General features: G+C 36.5%; 1 protein-coding gene across 1 annotated transcript in view; it reads right to left on the bottom strand.

Moving 5' to 3' along the window:
* SPATA17 (spermatogenesis associated 17) overlaps positions 1-18,941 on the bottom strand; it is a gene marked incomplete at both ends in the record, with an annotated part of 185,195 nt that overhangs the window by 55,622 nt on the left and 110,632 nt on the right. The window contains 2 exons of the mRNA XM_082679238.1: positions 12,556-12,704; positions 17,218-17,421. Of these exons, the coding sequence (XP_082535364.1) occupies positions 12,556-12,704; positions 17,218-17,421 (353 nt within the window). The remainder of the gene's footprint in view (positions 1-12,555; positions 12,705-17,217; positions 17,422-18,941) is intronic.

The raw sequence follows: 18,941 nt of genomic DNA, 5'->3' as shown, positions 1-18,941 counted from the left end.
TTTCCTTTTTAATACAGAATAATATGTTTTAGAATAAACTTAGCAAATAAAAAGTCTCTTTTTATTACCTTCAATATGAGAAATAAAAGGTGTTTTTGCTATATGTATTAACAATCCAAATTTCCAGATAAATCTAATATACAGCTCATTAATACCAATAGGGGGATTTCAAAACATAGTCTACTCATCTATCAAGATGTTTTATTTGAGTAGAATTTTGGTTAAGAGATGTTCATAAAATGACAAGTTGAAATAGGAATTAGACTTCATTTATGGATGAAAACAGGTTTCATTGAGATTTTCATATAAACATTGCTATAACTATTCAATACATAAAGTATTTCATACTTAGAGTAGAATTCACAGCAGAAGTTTAAAACTCAAACTTTTTAAGCAGCAGTATCAATAACACAAACCTCTCCCCTAGGGTGGTGATATAAATATAGTATTTAAATATAAAGAATACCTATGGCAACATAATATTTAAATATTAAGAATGCAAATGACAAGACTATCTGTTCAGCTAGACAGTGAGCTTATATTACAAGCTCCTAAATTTAAATGGAAAGACATATTTTGCCCTCCTTACATTTTTTTTAGCTTAAGAGGACTAGTATTCCCTGGATATGTTATTATTATTATTATTAACAATCTCCAGGCACGCTGATTCAGTAATTTCATTACAGCTGTGCAACAACTTTCCGATACATATCAGAATTGACCTTACTTTCCTCTAGTTGATTGTGGAAAACTCACCAAAAAAAAAATTTCTGCTGAAAGATACTGAATTTGAATGCCCCAGCTAAGTAGCATTCATTCAGGTTCTTCTTTTAGCAGTCCATTTACAACTTTAAATGTTTTAAGCTCAGGTATGTTAAGGACTTGTGTAATTGACATGAAGAACAAAATTAAGGAGAAAAATAAGGCTGTGGGAAACACTTGCACAAATTATTCTTAAGCAGAATGAAATAAGCTGAAACTAAAAAAAATAAAATTGCTAAGAAAAATCAAATGTAGAGCAGCATATTCCAAACCATGGTCTGTGGATAAGGGGATTCCATGGCCAATCATGCCACTAGCTCTACGATGCCAGGAAACCTTTGCAATGTTGTTCATTGCTTTGTCCTTAGTACCTAATACAGTGCCTGGCACATATTAGGCTGTAATATTTGTTGAATAAATGAGCTTGCAAAATGCTATACATTATATGTCCCCTTTTTGAAGGTCACACTAAATAAAAATATACTTTAAACGGAGAAGCCCTGTAAATGCCAAAAAAAAAAGTTTAAACGTTTCAAATATAATTTTTCCCAAGTTTATTTGACAGAAACTCATTAACATCTTCCAGACTAGAGATCAAGAGACACAGTTTGGAAAATGCTGTTCTAAGAAAAAGAAAAGAGGAAGTAAAGGCTGCCCTATTACGCGAACTGTTAGTGCGGTGTTAATAAAGATCAAAGATGGGACAAAGCAAGAGAGTGGCATGGACATATATACACTAACAGACGTAAGGTAGATAGCTAGTGGGAAGCAGCCGCATGGCACAGGGATATGGGCTCGGTGCTTTGTGACCGCCTGGAGGGGTGGGATAGGGAGGGTGGGAGGGAGGGAGACACAAGAGGGAAGAGGTATGGGGACATATGTATATGTATAACTGATTCACTTTGTTATAAAGCAGAAACTAACACAACACTGTAAAGCAACTATACTCCAATAAAGATGTTAAAAAAAAAAAAGATCAAAGAGAAATCACACTTGAATTCATTTCCTCTTGCTTGATTTCTCTTGCAACGAGAATGATTTTGGTGATCAGATAGATTAAAACAAAACAAACAAAACTAGTTCAAGCTCAAGCTCAATATGTAAAAAGAGCTGTTGACCGCTTACTGCTTGCCAAGTATGGTGCTAAGCATACTGCATAAATCCTGGGCTCTTCCTCGAGGAGCTTATCATCTGGAACAAGGGTCTCCAATGTCTGTGTCTGGAAAGGCCAGGCAGGTAACACATATTAAGTCAGATGTAAAAACTAAGAATGCAAGCTTTAATCAGTTTGTTGCCATAGGAGACTGGAGGCCTGCTGTTTCCAGATCTCTTAATTCTTAATATAAGCCAGAAAATCTGGATTTTTAAAAGATATAATTACCTTTTCTAATGTTTTAATCAATTTTTAATTTTTCAATCAATTTAATTTTTAGAAAACTAAGGGGTCCAAATATAACATACATGGAAGCTGTATGCAACTCAGAAGCCACTAGTTTGTAACCTCTGGTTTAGAATTTATAAATGAGCGCCTACCCAATGATTTCAAGGTCTCTATAAGATATACTGTATCTCAAATTAGATCTTTGGATGAGATCACCAAATCATCATTAGTTATTCTTAAGACCTTATGAATGTACCAAATATATACCAAAATTAGTCTAAAAGCAGAAGAATATAGATTCTATAACATATAGGTGGCTTAATCTTAATGTTAATTTCAGCAAGATTCTAAAATGGAATATTAAAATAAAATTAAATTCTAGAAAAGTGGGCCAATATATGTGTGTATATGATACTGGTACTATTTTATTTTAATATGTCTATATTTTGATATTTTACATTTTAAAATTAAATATACATTTAAAAATATAAATTAAAATATTTTATATATAAATAAATACATATAAAGAAAAATATATCATCACCACAGGTAAAGTAAAATTTTAAACATCATATATCTGAAGTTTGGCAAAGAATTTGACAAGCTCTCTTATGATATCCTCAAGAATGTGGTAGAAATAAGAGCTAGGTGATAAAGGAGAAAGCAAAAGCTATGGATGAATGACTTCCCAACAGCCAAATCTGATGCATTCTTTTCAGTCCTCATTCAACTTGAACGCTGCATCAAGCAGAGTCCAGTCCTTGTAGCAAATTCTCTTCTCCCTTGATTTGCAAAATACCTCCTGGTACTCTTCCTTGCTTTCTCAGTTTCCTGACTGACTCATCATTTTCTGCTGATACCTTGAATTAATGACTCTTATCTTAACCAGAACTGGGCATTAGAATCACTTAGGCATATATGTCAAACCCATATGCCTACTGAGTCAAAATATGTGTGGTTGAGACTAAGGAGTGCATATGTATATAATTTTAAACCTCAAGGTGATATAGATAAGCGACCTAATTAAGAACCACTGCCCTGACATTAAAGCAACTCCCAGGAATCTGTGCTTAATCTTTTCTCTCTCTAGTTTCTCCCTGGGAGATTTTTCCCCCCACCAAGCTTTTAACTATCACCTCTGATGATTTCTAAATTTTTATCTCTATATACAGTGTTATTCTTTAACTCAAGACCAGTATTTTCAAATGCTCACTAGGAATATCTACCTGGATATACAATAGGTATCTCAAATAGAGCTGCCCCCAAATTAAACTCATATCCCAAACCTCCACCCTATCAAGACAATAGTTCTTCTTACATTTTTTTTTTATTAAGTAAGGACATCACTATCTGACCAGTCACCTCACTCCAAAGCTATCAAGGCACTAGAGGAACCCCTGCCTCTGCACTTCTCAATCGGAGGAAATCCTTGCTCGCTCCTGGTTATACTTTCATAAGACACTGTATTTGATATAATGTGACATACCGTCCCCTGACCACAGTTGTGATCCATTCATATGTTAACAGCACATGTCCATTAACTTAACACATATTTGTTAAGTATCAATTGTGTTTCAAGCCTACAGCTTGTGTGGACCAGTTTGATAAGATAAATTGAGCAGAACAGATTCTCCTGAACTGAAAGGCAGAATTAGCTGTGGGTTCTAGAGCTGGAAGGTTACACTGAATCAGGCCTGGGGTGGCCAGGGTAACTAAGGGCAGGCTGAAGATTTATGGGCAAGAAACGGTGAGGCAGTAGATAAAGCCAGCCAGTAGAAAGAAAACAGGAAGCAGAAGTACAGAGAAAAGTGGAGGTGCCACTAGAGGGAGAAAACCAGGCCTTTCCAGCCCTCAAGAGTCACCTTAGTGCAGTTTTTCTTTGGTTCCTTAGATTTCTATAAGGTTCTTCAATGGATCTTTCAAACACACCCTTTACTTGAGTTACCGTGAATGGATCTTTGTTCTTAGCAATGAAGAAAGCCCTAAGATAGTGATCCTAAATGCATCTATGCCCCTGACCACCCATCCACACCATACCACGCTGGCCCCTATTTCTGGTTTAGGGTTTATAGGATTCTACCTATAAAGCAGTTTGTCAGCCTTTCTCTTTCCTTCCACTACCACTATCCTTGTTCTATTGCGAGTCCTCTTTATCTCCGAACTGGACTATGGCAGCAGTACCTTAACTGCTGTGACTCCCATGTCTTTACCATGGACATAGCTAGTAGAGTGATATTTCTAAGATAACTGACGCTTTCACTCCAGTGATTAAAACTCAGTGATGGTTCTACACCATGTTTTATATGGTAAAGTCCAAACACTTTATCATGGTACACATGGCCCTTTATACTCTTGGGTCCACCTATACTTTCCCTCTCACCTCTGCCACTTTGCATGAGGTACCAAAGCTCTGAACTAAGCTTCGCTAGATACATCAGAAGGCAAACTGAAACCCACGTGAGCTATGCACTCGTTGACAAAGAGGTGGCTTTGTCCAGGCAACATCCTTGGTGTCACCCTCCTTGCTTCGCCTGGCAAACTTCTGTTCAGCCTTCAAGTCTCTTCTGACCCCCAACATACTTTTGAACTCTAAATTGAAACAGCGAAGACTGGGATGTATAAATGCCATACCAATAGAAGAATATGAGTACGGCACAGAATGAGCATCTTTCTTTTACAAAGGAAATTCCACAGGCCTCGTAAATGGACCAATAGTTAATTGGCAAAACTTTACTTAGAATACGTTAGCCATTGTATTAGGAAGAATTATTAGAAAATGATAAAAGTCTAACTAAAAAGACTAACAGTGTGTTTTTATGATTGTCTGATCGCATACACCAAAAGTGTGCGTAATATTTTCACAAAATCAGTAAAAGTATTCCAAGTTATCACCATTATGTCGATGTTGTAAGTCTTAAACTTCTTCAGACTTAGACGTCTATGAGAACAGAATGCTAGGATTCTGTTATTTAAAAAGCCATCTTTTTCAAGGAAACAGTGGACAAAAAGAGAGCACAGTTCTCACTGTAGAGCCAAAGTAATAAAGGGCTTTTTTGTAGACAAATTCTAGAAATTCTTAATTACACACAGGCTTATTATCTGTATCCCTAGTGTTATAAAGTACCAGAACTTCATTAGAAAAATTAAGCTGGAAAAATGAAGGCAGTACTTTGTAAATTTCCACTGGAAATTAGCTGGGAGAGACAGAGGAATACTGGATCAAAAGAGGGTAATCACGCTTAACTGTGCCCTAGAGCACCCGCATGTATAATACGATTTGCACAGCAACTACCTCTCCTATTACTGCTTGTTTGGAGTATTCTGTGTTAATGGGGTTAGCTAATTTAGTATTTTAACTTAAAAAGGCTCTGCTGATTAATAAATGTTGCACACTGTGCTAGTAATTAAAATAAATGGAAGAGTTACAAATAAAAGTTGAATTGTTAAGAAAACATTATCTGAAAATGTATGATAATCCCTACTTATCATAATACAATAACGGTTCAGAAAATATGCAAATTGTAAAGGTCTAAAGTGTTGCAAAATCACACAAGTCCAAAAAGTTTTGAGATGTATTAAATTTCCTTATCACTGTTCTTAGTGATAAATAATACAACCAGATCTCATCTACATATACCACGGTTTTTAAATGTCCTTTTAAAAAACAGTTTAGTTCAACTACTGTTCACCTACTCTTAATAATGAAGGTGACAAAATATGCCACCCTTAATAATGAAGGTGACAAAATAGGCCACTTTGGCCAAGGTTTATTTTGAGCTAAAGGCACTTATAAACAACAGGTAGAAGAAAAGCGATCTTAGTTCCCCTTTTTTTCCCCTAAAATCAGGAGATAACACTCCCATGTGAAAGATGCCTTTCCTATACCAGGAAGAAAGAAACATTCCTATCACCAGAGATGGGAAGTCACAGCATAGAGAATTCTGTACCAACAGACCTTGTTAAATAATTTTTATCTTCCTTTGGACTCCGCATATATTTTTGTTATTTTCCACAATTGTTTCTCTTTGCTCAACCCAATATATAAGCACTTAGGGTTTGCCACTTGTTTCGGTTTTCATTTCTTTATGAGGACTATTGTGTGTTGCAAAACTTATATTAAATAAATCTGTATGCTTTTAATCTGTCTTATGCCAATTTAATTCTCAGTCCCAGCTGAAGTCCCTAAGTGGGGAGAAGTAAAGTTTTGCCTCTTCTACAAAAACTATTAGAAAATTAATACCTTTTATTTTCCAAAAAGATGTAGGGATGGCTATTGCACTGTCTGTACTCAGGTTCTTATGAAAGGCTGTACAAGTTTCAAATATAATATCCTTACAATATGATTAAATTATGAACTTAATTTCATAGGAAAGTTCAAGTCCTGGTTGTATTTTTTTTAATACTCTAAATGTCCACACCCTAAACCTGCAGAAGAATTTTGAATCCTTAGGGATCTAAGGATATCCCTCAACTCTGGCTCAGGTTTATAATTAATCCAAACACCAAAGTCTGATCTAGCAAGCCAGCTCCTTGATTTGAAGGACACTTGTATTAGTTTTCTATTTCTACTGTAACAAGTCATCACAGACTTAGTGGCTTCAGGAATATGAATTTATTACCTTAGAGTTCTGAAGGTCAGAAGTCTGAAATGGGTCTCACTAGGCTAAAATCAAGGCACTGGGAGGGCTGCATCCCTTCTGGAGGCTCTAGGGGAGAATCCATTTCTTTACCTTTACCTTTTCCAGCTTCTAGAGGCTGCCAGCATTTCTTGGTTGTGGCCTTTCCTCCATCTTCAAAACTAGCAAAGATGAGTTTTCCTTCTCACATTGCATCACTCTGACCTTTTATGTAGTCAAATCTCTTTCTGCATCCCTCTTCCACTTTTAAGGACCCTTGTGATTCCATTGGGCCCGTCCGGAATCCAGGATAATCTCCCCATCTTTAAATCCTTAATCACATCTGCAAAGTTCTCTTTATCATACAAGGTGACATATGCACAGTTTCCTGGGATCAGGATGTGTCTTCTCTGCGGGGCTATTATTCTGCCTACCAGTGCAGAGATTAGCACCGACTTCCACTGCAATGTCTTAAACCACTCCATTTTGGATACGGTTACAGCCTGCATAATTACAGTCTCCTGTATTAAGCCAGGATGTTTACAATTAATAGACGGTATTAACATATAGGACCTTAGCCCTTCTCATAAGACTTTGGTGAAGCCAATATCAGCCTATATCACCGGATTTATGATCACTCCACTCCACCTCTGCCATCTTAGTGGGTAAATTAAACATTTGCTCTGATAGCTCTGGTGCCATGGCCTTCTGTTTCTTCCATCTCTTAATGATAATGACTTCTTTCCCCACTTCATCTAGGCAACTTGCATGGTCCCATTTTACATCTGAAAACAATTCTTAATATGCTCTCTGAAAAACCCTAAAACAAATATGTGCTGCTCTTTCCATTTTTTTAAATGTAAAGAAACAATCCTTTGTTATTTTTTTAAGTGGATTTGAGCAGAATGAGTAAACCAAGGGAGGTAGGAAACTCCTTAATGGAAGCAGAAGAGGGCATGGACATAAAGAGAAATGATAACAGCCCAGGAGCTCTAGACGCAGAGTTTCTTAGGGAACCTGGCAGCCTATTAGCTGGAGAAATAAGCCTGGATCAGATTCTGAAGGGCCTTGAGTCTTACAATAAAGAATTATGATTTATCCTGCAGTTGATAAAAAGTCATGAAAAAGCATTTGGGCTGAATAACTGCTTGCTGAAATTTCTCTAGTGTGGTCATGGTAAATGCACTGAATGGGCAGACTGGATGGGATTTACAGCAATTAAAAGAAGAAATTATAAGTCCTAAACTAAATCAATAGTAGTAAGGGAAGGGGGTGGCTGAATTTGAGAGATACATGAAAGGTAGAATAGACAGGATTTGGGGACCAATAGAATTCCGGAGAAGGATAACAGGGTAATTCACAAGTCCCTACTTGGGCAGACAGTTGGTGCTGCAATTCACACTCAAGACAAGAAGAAGCAGTCCAAAGTAGGGTCTACTGAGTTTGGGGCATCTGGCGGAGAGGCAAACAAAGATGGCAGCTGAAAATATAAATTGGGAACGTAGGAGAAAGATCTTAGAGACTTAGAGTGGAAATCATTGTCACAGAGTTGAAGTCTCTCAAACAGAAGCAAACACTCAGAGAGATTACGTATAGAAAGGAGAAGGAAGTAAAGAAAAAGTTGAATATTGAATCTTGCCCTCACCTTAGTTCTATCCCGTTACCTCTCACCAAAAGTACTGCAATATTCTCCTAATGCGTCTCCTTCCCTCCAGCATATTTCTTCTCAAATACAATCAACAAATTCATATTCTGCTTGTAACATCCTCTTACTCAGAAGCCTTAAATAGTTCTCCATTATCTACAGATGAACCCTCAAATCCTTGGCCTACCACTTTTCTTTCTACTGCTTCTCACATAAAAATGAATTTCTGGGCTTCCGTGGTGGCGCAGTGGTTGAGAGTCCGCCTGCCGATGCAGGGGACACGGGTTCGTGCCCTGGTCCGGGAAGATCCCACATGCCATGGAGCAGCTGGGCCCATGAGCCATGGGGCTGAGCCTGCGTGTCTGAGCCTGTGCTCTGCAACGGGAGAGGCCATAACAGTGAGAGGCCCGCGAACCCCCCCCCCCCAAATAAATGAGTTTCTGTCAAAATGGTCTTCTCATTGTTCTACCATCATTTTTCCCCATACCATCAACCTATTTTTTATCTACTTTCTCTTCTTTTCTCTGTCAAAATCTTAAACGTCTCTTTCCACAGAACTCAATTCAGTTCCTTTTCTGTGAAGAACACCTTCCTAGGTCATCAGAGAACAGAGCAAACTCTATATTAAAAAAAAAATTTTTTTTTCATGGCAGTTACTGTCTTTAACACACGCTTGACTATTTTCAGGTGCTTATCTGCAAATGATACTTATTCTGAATTTCATTAGGTTATCTGGTTCAGTTTAAAGCTAGAAGCACAGAAGTTTCATGAGGCCAGAGACTTGTCTACTTTATTCAGTGCCATATTCCGAGAGCGTAGAACTCTTCCTGACACGCAAACATTTGTTGAATCAATAAATACTCCTTTATATTTCTTATAATATCTAGCCGAGAGCTCCTCACATAAAGGTTACTGGACAATTATTTACTAATTGCTTATTTAATTTCTTGGCTTCGTAAAGATACACATGTGAATAATGAAAATAATTTTCTTTGAGAAGGCATGAGAAAATTGATTTTCTTTGGGAATTAGAACAGTTTTTAAACGATTTCCAAAAAACCCTCCATACTCTATATGTAAAATGTTACTGTCCCACTTCCTATACTTGTTTTAAAGAATACATTAAAGAATGTGACCTTATTTGGAAATACAGTCGTTGTGGGTATTATAAGATGCAGTCATATTGGAGTAGGCTGGGCCCTTAATCTGGTCTGACTGGTGTCCTTATAAAAAGGGGAAATTTGGACAGACACATACATAGGAAGAGTATCTCTGTGAAGATGAAGGCGGAGATAGGGGTGATGCTTCTACAAGCCTAGGACCACCAAAGATTCAGCCATCATCAAAAGCTACGGGAGAGACGGAACAGAAGGAATCACCCCTGCTGAGGCCTTGATCCAGGACTTTAGCCTCCAGAACCATAAGACAGTAATTTCTGTTGTTTAAGCCATCTAGTTTATAGTATTTTGTTACGGCAGCCCTAGCAAACTAACACATTCAGAAAAATCTGTCTTTCAGAACCTTAATAAGAAATCTTCTACGAGTGGCCTATGAGAGCTCTGCCCGTGGTCCTCCTTAACTTCTGGTTCCCAGGGCTAGTAGATAAAATCCAGCCCATCTGTGGAATCTGTGGTTTCCTACCCACAGTTTGATGTCTTAGATGCAGAATTATTATGCTTGTAGCAGATACTAAACATGATGATAATTATCTTCTATTAAAACTCTGCTATGTTCTTGGTACTTTATACTCATTATCTCATGCAATCCTCATAACAACCTTTAAGATAACATTTCTCTCCCCATTTTACAGGCAGGGAAACAGAGGCTCAGGCTGGCTAAGTTACTTACCCAAGATTATACTGCTGTTGTGTAATGCAGTCTAGATTTGAGCTCGCACAGATCTAGTTCCAAAGCCCAACCTTCTACTATCACCACAGTGCAATTTTCATAAAGGTATGGAAACAAAATAGCTAAATGTGTCATATCCTCAGATATAAGGCCACCCTTTGAATCCTTAAGGTTAGAAATAAAAAGCTCTACCTTCCTGGCTTTAGATAGAGGGTTCCTAGTTAAGGCCCTTGGATGGCAAAGGCACTGCCCTCAATTCCTTACAGATGAAATTGGTAACGTGGCCAATAACGATCCTTCTCATTAATAAACCATGCATCTCTGTGATAAAAGTAGACTTTTGGCCTAATTTCTATCACAAAATTATTATCTGAAAGATATAAAACCTAAATTTCTAACATTTCTTTTGCCTCACAAGATACATTTATGTTATCCAGTATATGGAAACCAAAATGGATTCAGAAGAAGCTACAAAATAATAGTTTCAGTTCTCTGAAAAAGTGGATTATCCATTGGCTGGCTGTTAAAACCCATTGCTTAGCCTCTTCACTAAAAACATGATAGCTTCAAATCTGTAAGTAATTTCTTTAGCATTCCCAACTTGGTTTGCTCCTGATTGGTTGGTTATCCTAAAAGCGCTTTTCAGTCTGAAAGTTTCAAGGTGAAGGGTCATCAGCAACACTGTAGAGGTTGAAGATATTTACAAGTATTCCACAGAAAGTAAAAGTTGAGCGCCTTTCTTTGGGGCTAACGTTGATATCTGCTCTTTCTAGGTTTACCAAGGAAAATGCTAAGAAAGGATACTTCAGTATCTTTTATACACAGTGATTTCTGTAGCAATATCAATGTGGTCAACTATTTGAGAAGTTAATTTTGTTATTTCATAAACCTTGGCATCACTGAAAATAGAAAAATAATTCTGAATAATATAACTCTTTTGATATTCATCACTAAATTGCACATTTTGCTTGGCTAAGTCGAGCAGCACTAATCTTCTATAATCTCTTTACTAAAAGAAATCTACCTCCCCAAAATAATTGGAAAAAAATGTTTCTTATTTTCTTATTCATTATGTGTTGGGTAACTCATTCAATTATTGAAAGAATATGCTGAACACTCTATAGCCAATATCTCACTTCAAGTAATTGCTATAAAATGAAAAACTTTTTGAAAATTACTTGAGATACTTGCCAATTTTATCTTTCATATGAGTTTGTTCAAAAATCTTTATTTTTCAAGAGTCTCTTCAGAAACGTATGATTAAAATAAAGCATATTATATATCCCTTCTGACTGATAAAACTATCCAAAATCCACCATGCTGGATAAGAGGTAATTCTAGTTTCTTTATATAACAAAACATACTTTGTAATGTATTTTGGAATTATTATTATATAACATATGTAATATGATGATTAGTGCATAGTATATATTATATAAATAAGTAACTGTGGTTTATATGTTGTAGTTGACATATAATTATTTATAATACATAACATATTAAAATTATAATAATTTAGATTAGAATAATATAATTGCCTTTTTATTATTTAGTATATATAATAGTAAATAATTATTATGATATATTACAAAGATAATTACAAGATATCTTATAGAATAATAATAATTTTTAAAAGCTTTTCTAGATTTTAAATTGTCTGTTTATAAATTACATATAACTATTGATGACAAATGCCTGAAGAGAGAGGAAGTACCTTGGAGAAAGATGTATGAATTGAGACCCAAATCAGTGATGCTAATATAATAATTTAAAATTGCATATGCTCTTAGATTGCCCTTTATCTTTCTCAATCATCTTCCTCAGTGGTGAAGAAACTAAACTCTTTCATTGTACCTGATTTATTAAAACTACAAGGCCATATCAATGTATCCAAATAAAATTTAGTTCACTTTAAGAAAAATGTTTTTGTTCTGTTGGATCTTATTATAGAAGCATCAGAAATATGAATACTTTCACTGGATAATTAGGGAAATTATCTTCACAGATGCATGGATAGTGGTCACTTATCCCCGTGAAATGCCATTCATTCTTTCCTTTTTTCCTTTGAGTAACATGTATGTATGTGTGTGTGTGTGTATGTGTATAAAATCAATATCATCGTCAATATCGACCTTATCTAAAACACTTGCATATTGAAAAATGGTTGCTTCTGAATAGGTCAGGGGTGGTTCTTCCTTTTCTCACAAATAAAAGATTCTCTACAATACTAGGAAACAGAAAATATTAAAAATACTTCAGGCACCAAACATGGTACAGCTACTTCTTTTAAGCTAAGAACTCACATATTGTCATTCACATTTCGCGTCCATTCCTGTCTCTGGAGCTGTGCTCTGGCCTCATTTAGCCCATCCATCGGTTCGGCCACTCGCAGAGTCGGTTCCAGAGGCTTGTAGCGCTGTTCCCACACTTCAGCGACATCGCGGAAGGGTCCCTGACAAGAAAGGATGAGGTAGATAGCTTGTGATTTATGACCAAGGCTACTGAATATCTACAAAGAATAACAAGTAGTATTTACTAGGTTGTTTTTAAAGAACAACTTATTCTTCTCTGAATTAGAAAACACATGAAGTAAGAGCACCACATCTTCAAGAAAAGTTCACACAAGTGCAAGTGATTATACTAAAAATGTTTTAAATTAGGCAGAATTTTCCCCACTTACATCAAAAGAGTTTTCATGCTAGAACTAGTTAACTTGTAGTTATAAGAATTGCTTTGTTTTCTAATTTTAAAAAGCACGTTTCTTATAATTTAAAAAGAATTCGCTCCCATTTTGAGTAAGCAAAAATATTAGAAAAGACCCTGGGCACAGTTTTCAAATAGATAGAAATCAGACGGCAAGTTTTTTTTTTCATTAAAATAAAGCTTTTAGGTGAATGCCAAATCTTACATTTAACTGGTGGCCTCCTCCAAAATATAGAAGGGCCATATTTTAAATTATTTTAAGTGTTTTTATTTAAATTCTAAATTCTATTGCTTAATAACTCTGATACAATAGCGACCATTTAATGACACAAACATATAGCAAAGTTCATAACTTGCAATGGTGTGAAGCGGTTTACAACATATTCCACCTTTAAATTAGTAGTTACTTATATTAGTTACTAGAACCCACTGGTTATCTAGTTAGTATCGTATGAAACACAATACAAATCGGAGGTGGCTTGAGATTTTGCTGTGCCATCGATTACATTTTGTTTTTGCCACCTTTGTTGTGCAGGAGAGAAGTGATATAAAATAGACAAAGATTTCTAATCATACCCCTTGTCCTTAAAGATCTCTTCTTTAAATAGGTTATCACTAACAAGACGCAGCTGGAGTTACTGCAAGCACTGAGTGAAGACTGGGGGGCTAATAAAAAGAAACGATTCACGCCTCATTTATGTTCACTTATGTTTTACATTAATAGAAACCAATAATAGGAACCAGTTACCATAAAAGTCATGGACCGTAAATAACACAAATGGCAAATAAGTATCATCTAGTACTTTTCACAGCTGGATAGGAGGATTGCTATATTTGAAAGTAGTTAATGGATTTTTATTGGAACTTTACTTTTTAAAGATACAGTAACATGATTCCAAGTTCAGGATTAAGAAATCAAAAGAGGATATTTTCTATAGATTTTTAATCTTTCACTTTGACAAATTCTGTGGTTTGAAAAATAATATTTGGTTGTGTTATTAGGGGCAAATTACTTCTCTAGACCTCTTCTCCTCGTATGTAAGATGGAATAATAACTATCTCACAAAATTGCCCTTAAGATACATAAGACAATATAAGTAACACTCTTAGCATTGTACTTAGAACCTAGTAAATATGCAAAAATTGTACTCCTAGCTTTATTATTATCTTACTGCTCTTACTTTTAGTTTCTAGAGGAGTTTGAAAAAGATTTTGAACAGTAGTAGCATCAAGTATATAAACAAAAGACCAAGGCTATGACTTTGAAGGGGCCTGCATTCACAAGGAATAAAGTCTTCTTGGTGGCCAATCTCTGCCGTCTGACCTTTGTTGATGTATCAATATAACACGCACCCATTTGAGGCTTACTCCACTACTTGTTCTGGAACTTGCTATTTCCAACAAGATTAGGAAATGAAAGAGGAAGCCCTACTTAAGCAGCAAAATTTAGAATAAAATAGACCCACTCTTCTTTTTTCATTAACTATAATCTTCATGACCACAATCCTCCTTAAGAATGTCCATTTTTCTATGTCTATGTCTATTTTCTATGTTTCAGTGCCTGATCCATACATTTATATCTTAGACAATTAATGTCTTGCCTTTGAGCTTAATGGACCACCTTCCTAGTCAGCAAACTTGGCCTCTACTGTCAAGGTTCTCTTATGCCAAAGCTTCTGTTGACTTCTATTTCTGTGGATAGACTCTTAGATCTCAAGTGATTACCAATCATACCTGGAATGAGGTAGCATCCCAAATTTCACTCTGCTCATTGTACTCATTTCCAAATACTAATTCCTAGAATGTGTAGACCATTGAGGATTCAACCTGAACCTATGAGACTTCGTGGGCTCTTAGCTACAGTTCTCCAATACTTGACTTTCTTTGCCTTCAATCAAGTCCAATTATGAGTCAAATATACTTATATTCTTCTATATTTTTAATAACCCACATTAGAGTCATCTTGTATTTATAAACTTTTCTCAAAGCTTAAATAATAGTGAAAAAACTTTTAAACTTGCTATTATTGTCTCACACATTTAAGAAATTCACCTCACAAGTGCAGACAGACTGTTAGAGTATAAATAGTATCATTTGGACTGTAGTATATATAATCTCAAATGTCCCCAGTGATGTGGGTAACTTTTTATTATAGATAAGTACAGGAAATGGGGTTCAGTCAAAGAAAACCACATTAAGAATCCCATTCTGTGAAAACAGGAAAGGAAAGAAAAAAAAAAAAGCAGGGAAGGAAGGGAGAAAGGAAGAAGTCAAAGATGATAAGAGAGAAGGTGGGAAGAGAAGATGGGAAAGAAGGAAAAATAAGAGAAAGAAGGAAAAGAAGGATGAGAGGATATAATGGGGGTGGGGGAGGACGACCAGGGGTAAGGAGGAAGGAGATGGGGAAAGAAGGAAAGGGAAAGGAAACAATTAGCAGGGATAATTATTTTGTGGTATGTTAGATAAATGTACCTTACGAGTATGCATGTGGGTACCTGTGTATGTATATACACACATATAAAATCTTCCATACAGATGTGTATTCCCCATACATATGAATGTATACCTTTATATAAATGTATATGTATTTTCCATGTGTCTTTATATTTACACCATTGTGGGTATAATAAGAAATATAGGGCTTCCCTGGTGGCACAGTGGTTGAGAGTCCGCCTGCCGATGCAGGGGACATGGGTTTGCGCCCCGGTCTGGGAAGATCCCACGTGCCACGGAGCGCCTGGGCCCGTGAGCCATGGCTGCTGGGCCTGTGCGTCCGGAGCCTGTGCTCCGCAAGGGGAGAGGCCACAACAGTGAGAGGCCCGCGTACCAAAAAATATATATATATATTTGGTCTTTGTCCCTGGTTCCTGGCACAGAGCTCCTAAAACCTTTGCAATTTCCCGGTGATAGGAGTATCTTTTGTTACTCATAACAAGAATACACCTGAGTTTAAGCTAATAAGGTGACTTAGGCTGGAGTCCCTAGATAGCCTCTGGGTGAGACTGGTCACCAGAAAGACCAAGTGATTAGAAGCTTGGCACTTCCTCCTCCAGGGAGGGGAGCGCTATAGAGACTGAGGGAGGAGAGACAGAGACAGGAAAACAACCAACCCTGTGAGTGACCCTACTAGAGGATCTCCCTACCCTCCTCGCCTTCCTCCACAGCTAAGCTTTTATATGAAATCGTGGTCCCGGCTGACACCTTGACTGCAACTTCATGAGAGATCTTGAGTCAGAGGCACTCACCTAAGCTGTACCCACAACGCTGACCCACCGAAACTGTGAGAAAAGAAACGTGTGTTGGTTTAAGCCATCAGGCTTTATACATAAATGTAATATAATTTATTATACAGCAATAGATACACAGAGGCAAGCCTGTGTAAGAAGCTAAGAGGCAGCAGTTCTGGGGGTGACAGAAGTGTTGCTCTCTGGAACTTCTAGGACAGTGACAATCATCACAACCCATCCCACTCCACCCTTTAGCCCTAGGAAGTCATTTGCCAATCATGCTATATTCTAATCCATAGTGAAGATTTTGTCTTTGCTTGAGTTTTGCATTGTTTTGGGCCCTCTTTAATTCTCCAGCTTATACTTTTTAAATGACTCCCATGCAAATTATGTTTACAAATGTATAGAATCATATGAACCATCAGATGAGAGGCTAAATTAAATAAATTTGATAATACAAAGGATTTTTCTAGCAACAACAGGTTATAACAGGCACAGTTATTACAGTATTGTTACATAAAAAGGCTACATCCTAGCCAAAAATCCTACGTGTTAATTTCACACCCAGAACAATAAAATTCAATGCCAAGGAAATATTTATTTCTTTGATATATATTTTAAATGTACTTCATTTTTATTATTTAAAATTAGATTCTGGGGAATTCCCTGGCAGTCCAGTGGTTAGGACTCGGCGCTGTCACTGCCATGGACCAGATTCAATCCCTGGTCAGGGAACTAAGATCCCACAAGCTGCACAGCACAGCAAAAAAAAAAAAAAAAATTAGATTCTGTAAAAAAATAATTTTCTTTTCGTTCCACAAAGACAAAACAATAACTTTTTTTAAAAAAACAGAATACGATCACTGACACAATTCTTATGTATGTATACATATAGCTGATTCACTTCATTGTACAGCAGAAGCTAACACAACATTGTAAAGCAACTATACTCCAATAAAAAAGAAAAAAGTGAATAATAAAAGTACGAAGACAGAAAAGTTAAACTGAAAAAAAAAAAAAAAGACTAATGAGTACCTGACATCGTTTCCTATCAATGGGTGGCAGAGTTCCGGACCGAGAAAAGGACCGGGCACTTGTGCAAGCCAGCCAGCTGCTAAGGCTGACGGAGTGCTTCGGCTTCACTTTAGGTCTTCGGTGTGTTAAAGGCTTTGCCTGCTGTAACCGCAACTCCCATGGATCAGGATCTTTTCTGAAAGGTGAGTTGTATATACCTGGAACCTAAAGAAGAACAACATCATTTTGATTATTATTTTTTTTTTTTGCGGTACGCGGGCCTGGGCCTCTCACTGTCGGGACCTCTCCCGTTGCGGAGCACAGGCTCCGGATGCGCAGGCTAAGCGGCCATGGCTCACGGGCCCAGCCGCTCCGCAGCAGGTGGGATCTTCCCGGACCGGGGCATGAACCCGCGTCCCCTGCATCGTTAGGCGGACTCTCAACCACTGCGCCACCAGGGAAGCCCATCATTTTGATTTTTATCCTTCATTTTCACATAGAATAAAGGGAAGATAAAGTTGCACCATACAAATTTGCATATGTTTAAGGACTATGTTAAACTACAACTCTAGTTCTTAACTAGAGGAGGACTTTAGTCTAAGGATATTACAAAATATACTTTGTCTCCAGACCAACAATTTCAGAATGATTCATGGTTGAAGACTAAACATGTTAAAAACAACTAATAGAAACCATAGTTTCTATCTGCTACACATGGCATATTTGATATAATTGTATTTGAGAAAAAAATAACAGGACCTTAAGGCATTCATTTTGTATTCTAACCATTAACTATGTATATGTATACTTAACCAGCTCTGTAAGTTATACGTTCACTCACACAAACTCAAATATATAATGCTTGAACCAGTTTCAGGTACAAAGTATGAATTTAATAAATATTTGATTATTTGAAAGATTATTCATTATACAGCCTAATTAATGGCCACCATTTTAAGTTCTTTAAAATAATAAACTGGTATATGTATATATATATTATATACAAACATACATGTGTGTATATATGTGTATGTGTATACATATGTATACAATCATTCAAAATAACACTCTGTATTTAATGAGTTGCATTCACATGGTTAGGAGCATTATTTCTATATCATCACATTACCCTTGCTGTCTATCACTGACCTTGTCACACACTGTGTCAAAATAGTCCAGACTTATTTAACACAGTGACTGCTATGCAATGGAGGTTCAATAGATGTATGCAGGATAAATGTTAAATTCAGGTTTAGCACATTCCACTCTCTGAAAATTCAATGATCTTTGAATATACAAACTGCTTAGAACTATATTTTTATTCCTTTCCTATATACAAATGCATATTCATAAAGAAAAGCTATATTTTAAACGATAGAATGACTTGTTTAGTTGCTCTGCAGACATTCTAGACTAATGTAAAGAATGTATCCATTAAACCTCTCTGTTTTTTCCTAAAAATGTGCTTTTCTCTCATGCCACCATCATACCCATAAATATTTCTGGTTGTTATATTTACCTCTTGGAATAAGCAAGTCCGAAGTATTATGACTACCTATGGTAGTTGTCTTTGAAAAACTATCCTAGGAAATTTTATATTTCTAGCCTAACTTCTCAGTAAGTATAAACCTCTATCTAATACCAACTCAGGCTAGATTCCGTGTCCTATCCCCAATGCTTCCTTAATAGCCTGGGGACAACTCTATCACACTACTTATTACATTGTTTCAAAATTATCTTTGTGT

This window comes from Grampus griseus (assembly GCF_964374135.1).
Source record: "Grampus griseus genome assembly, chromosome: 1".
Taxonomy (NCBI): domain Eukaryota; kingdom Metazoa; phylum Chordata; class Mammalia; order Artiodactyla; family Delphinidae; genus Grampus; species Grampus griseus.
Note: the sequence above shows the minus strand (reverse complement) of the source record. Positions and strands in the feature narration are given on the sequence as shown.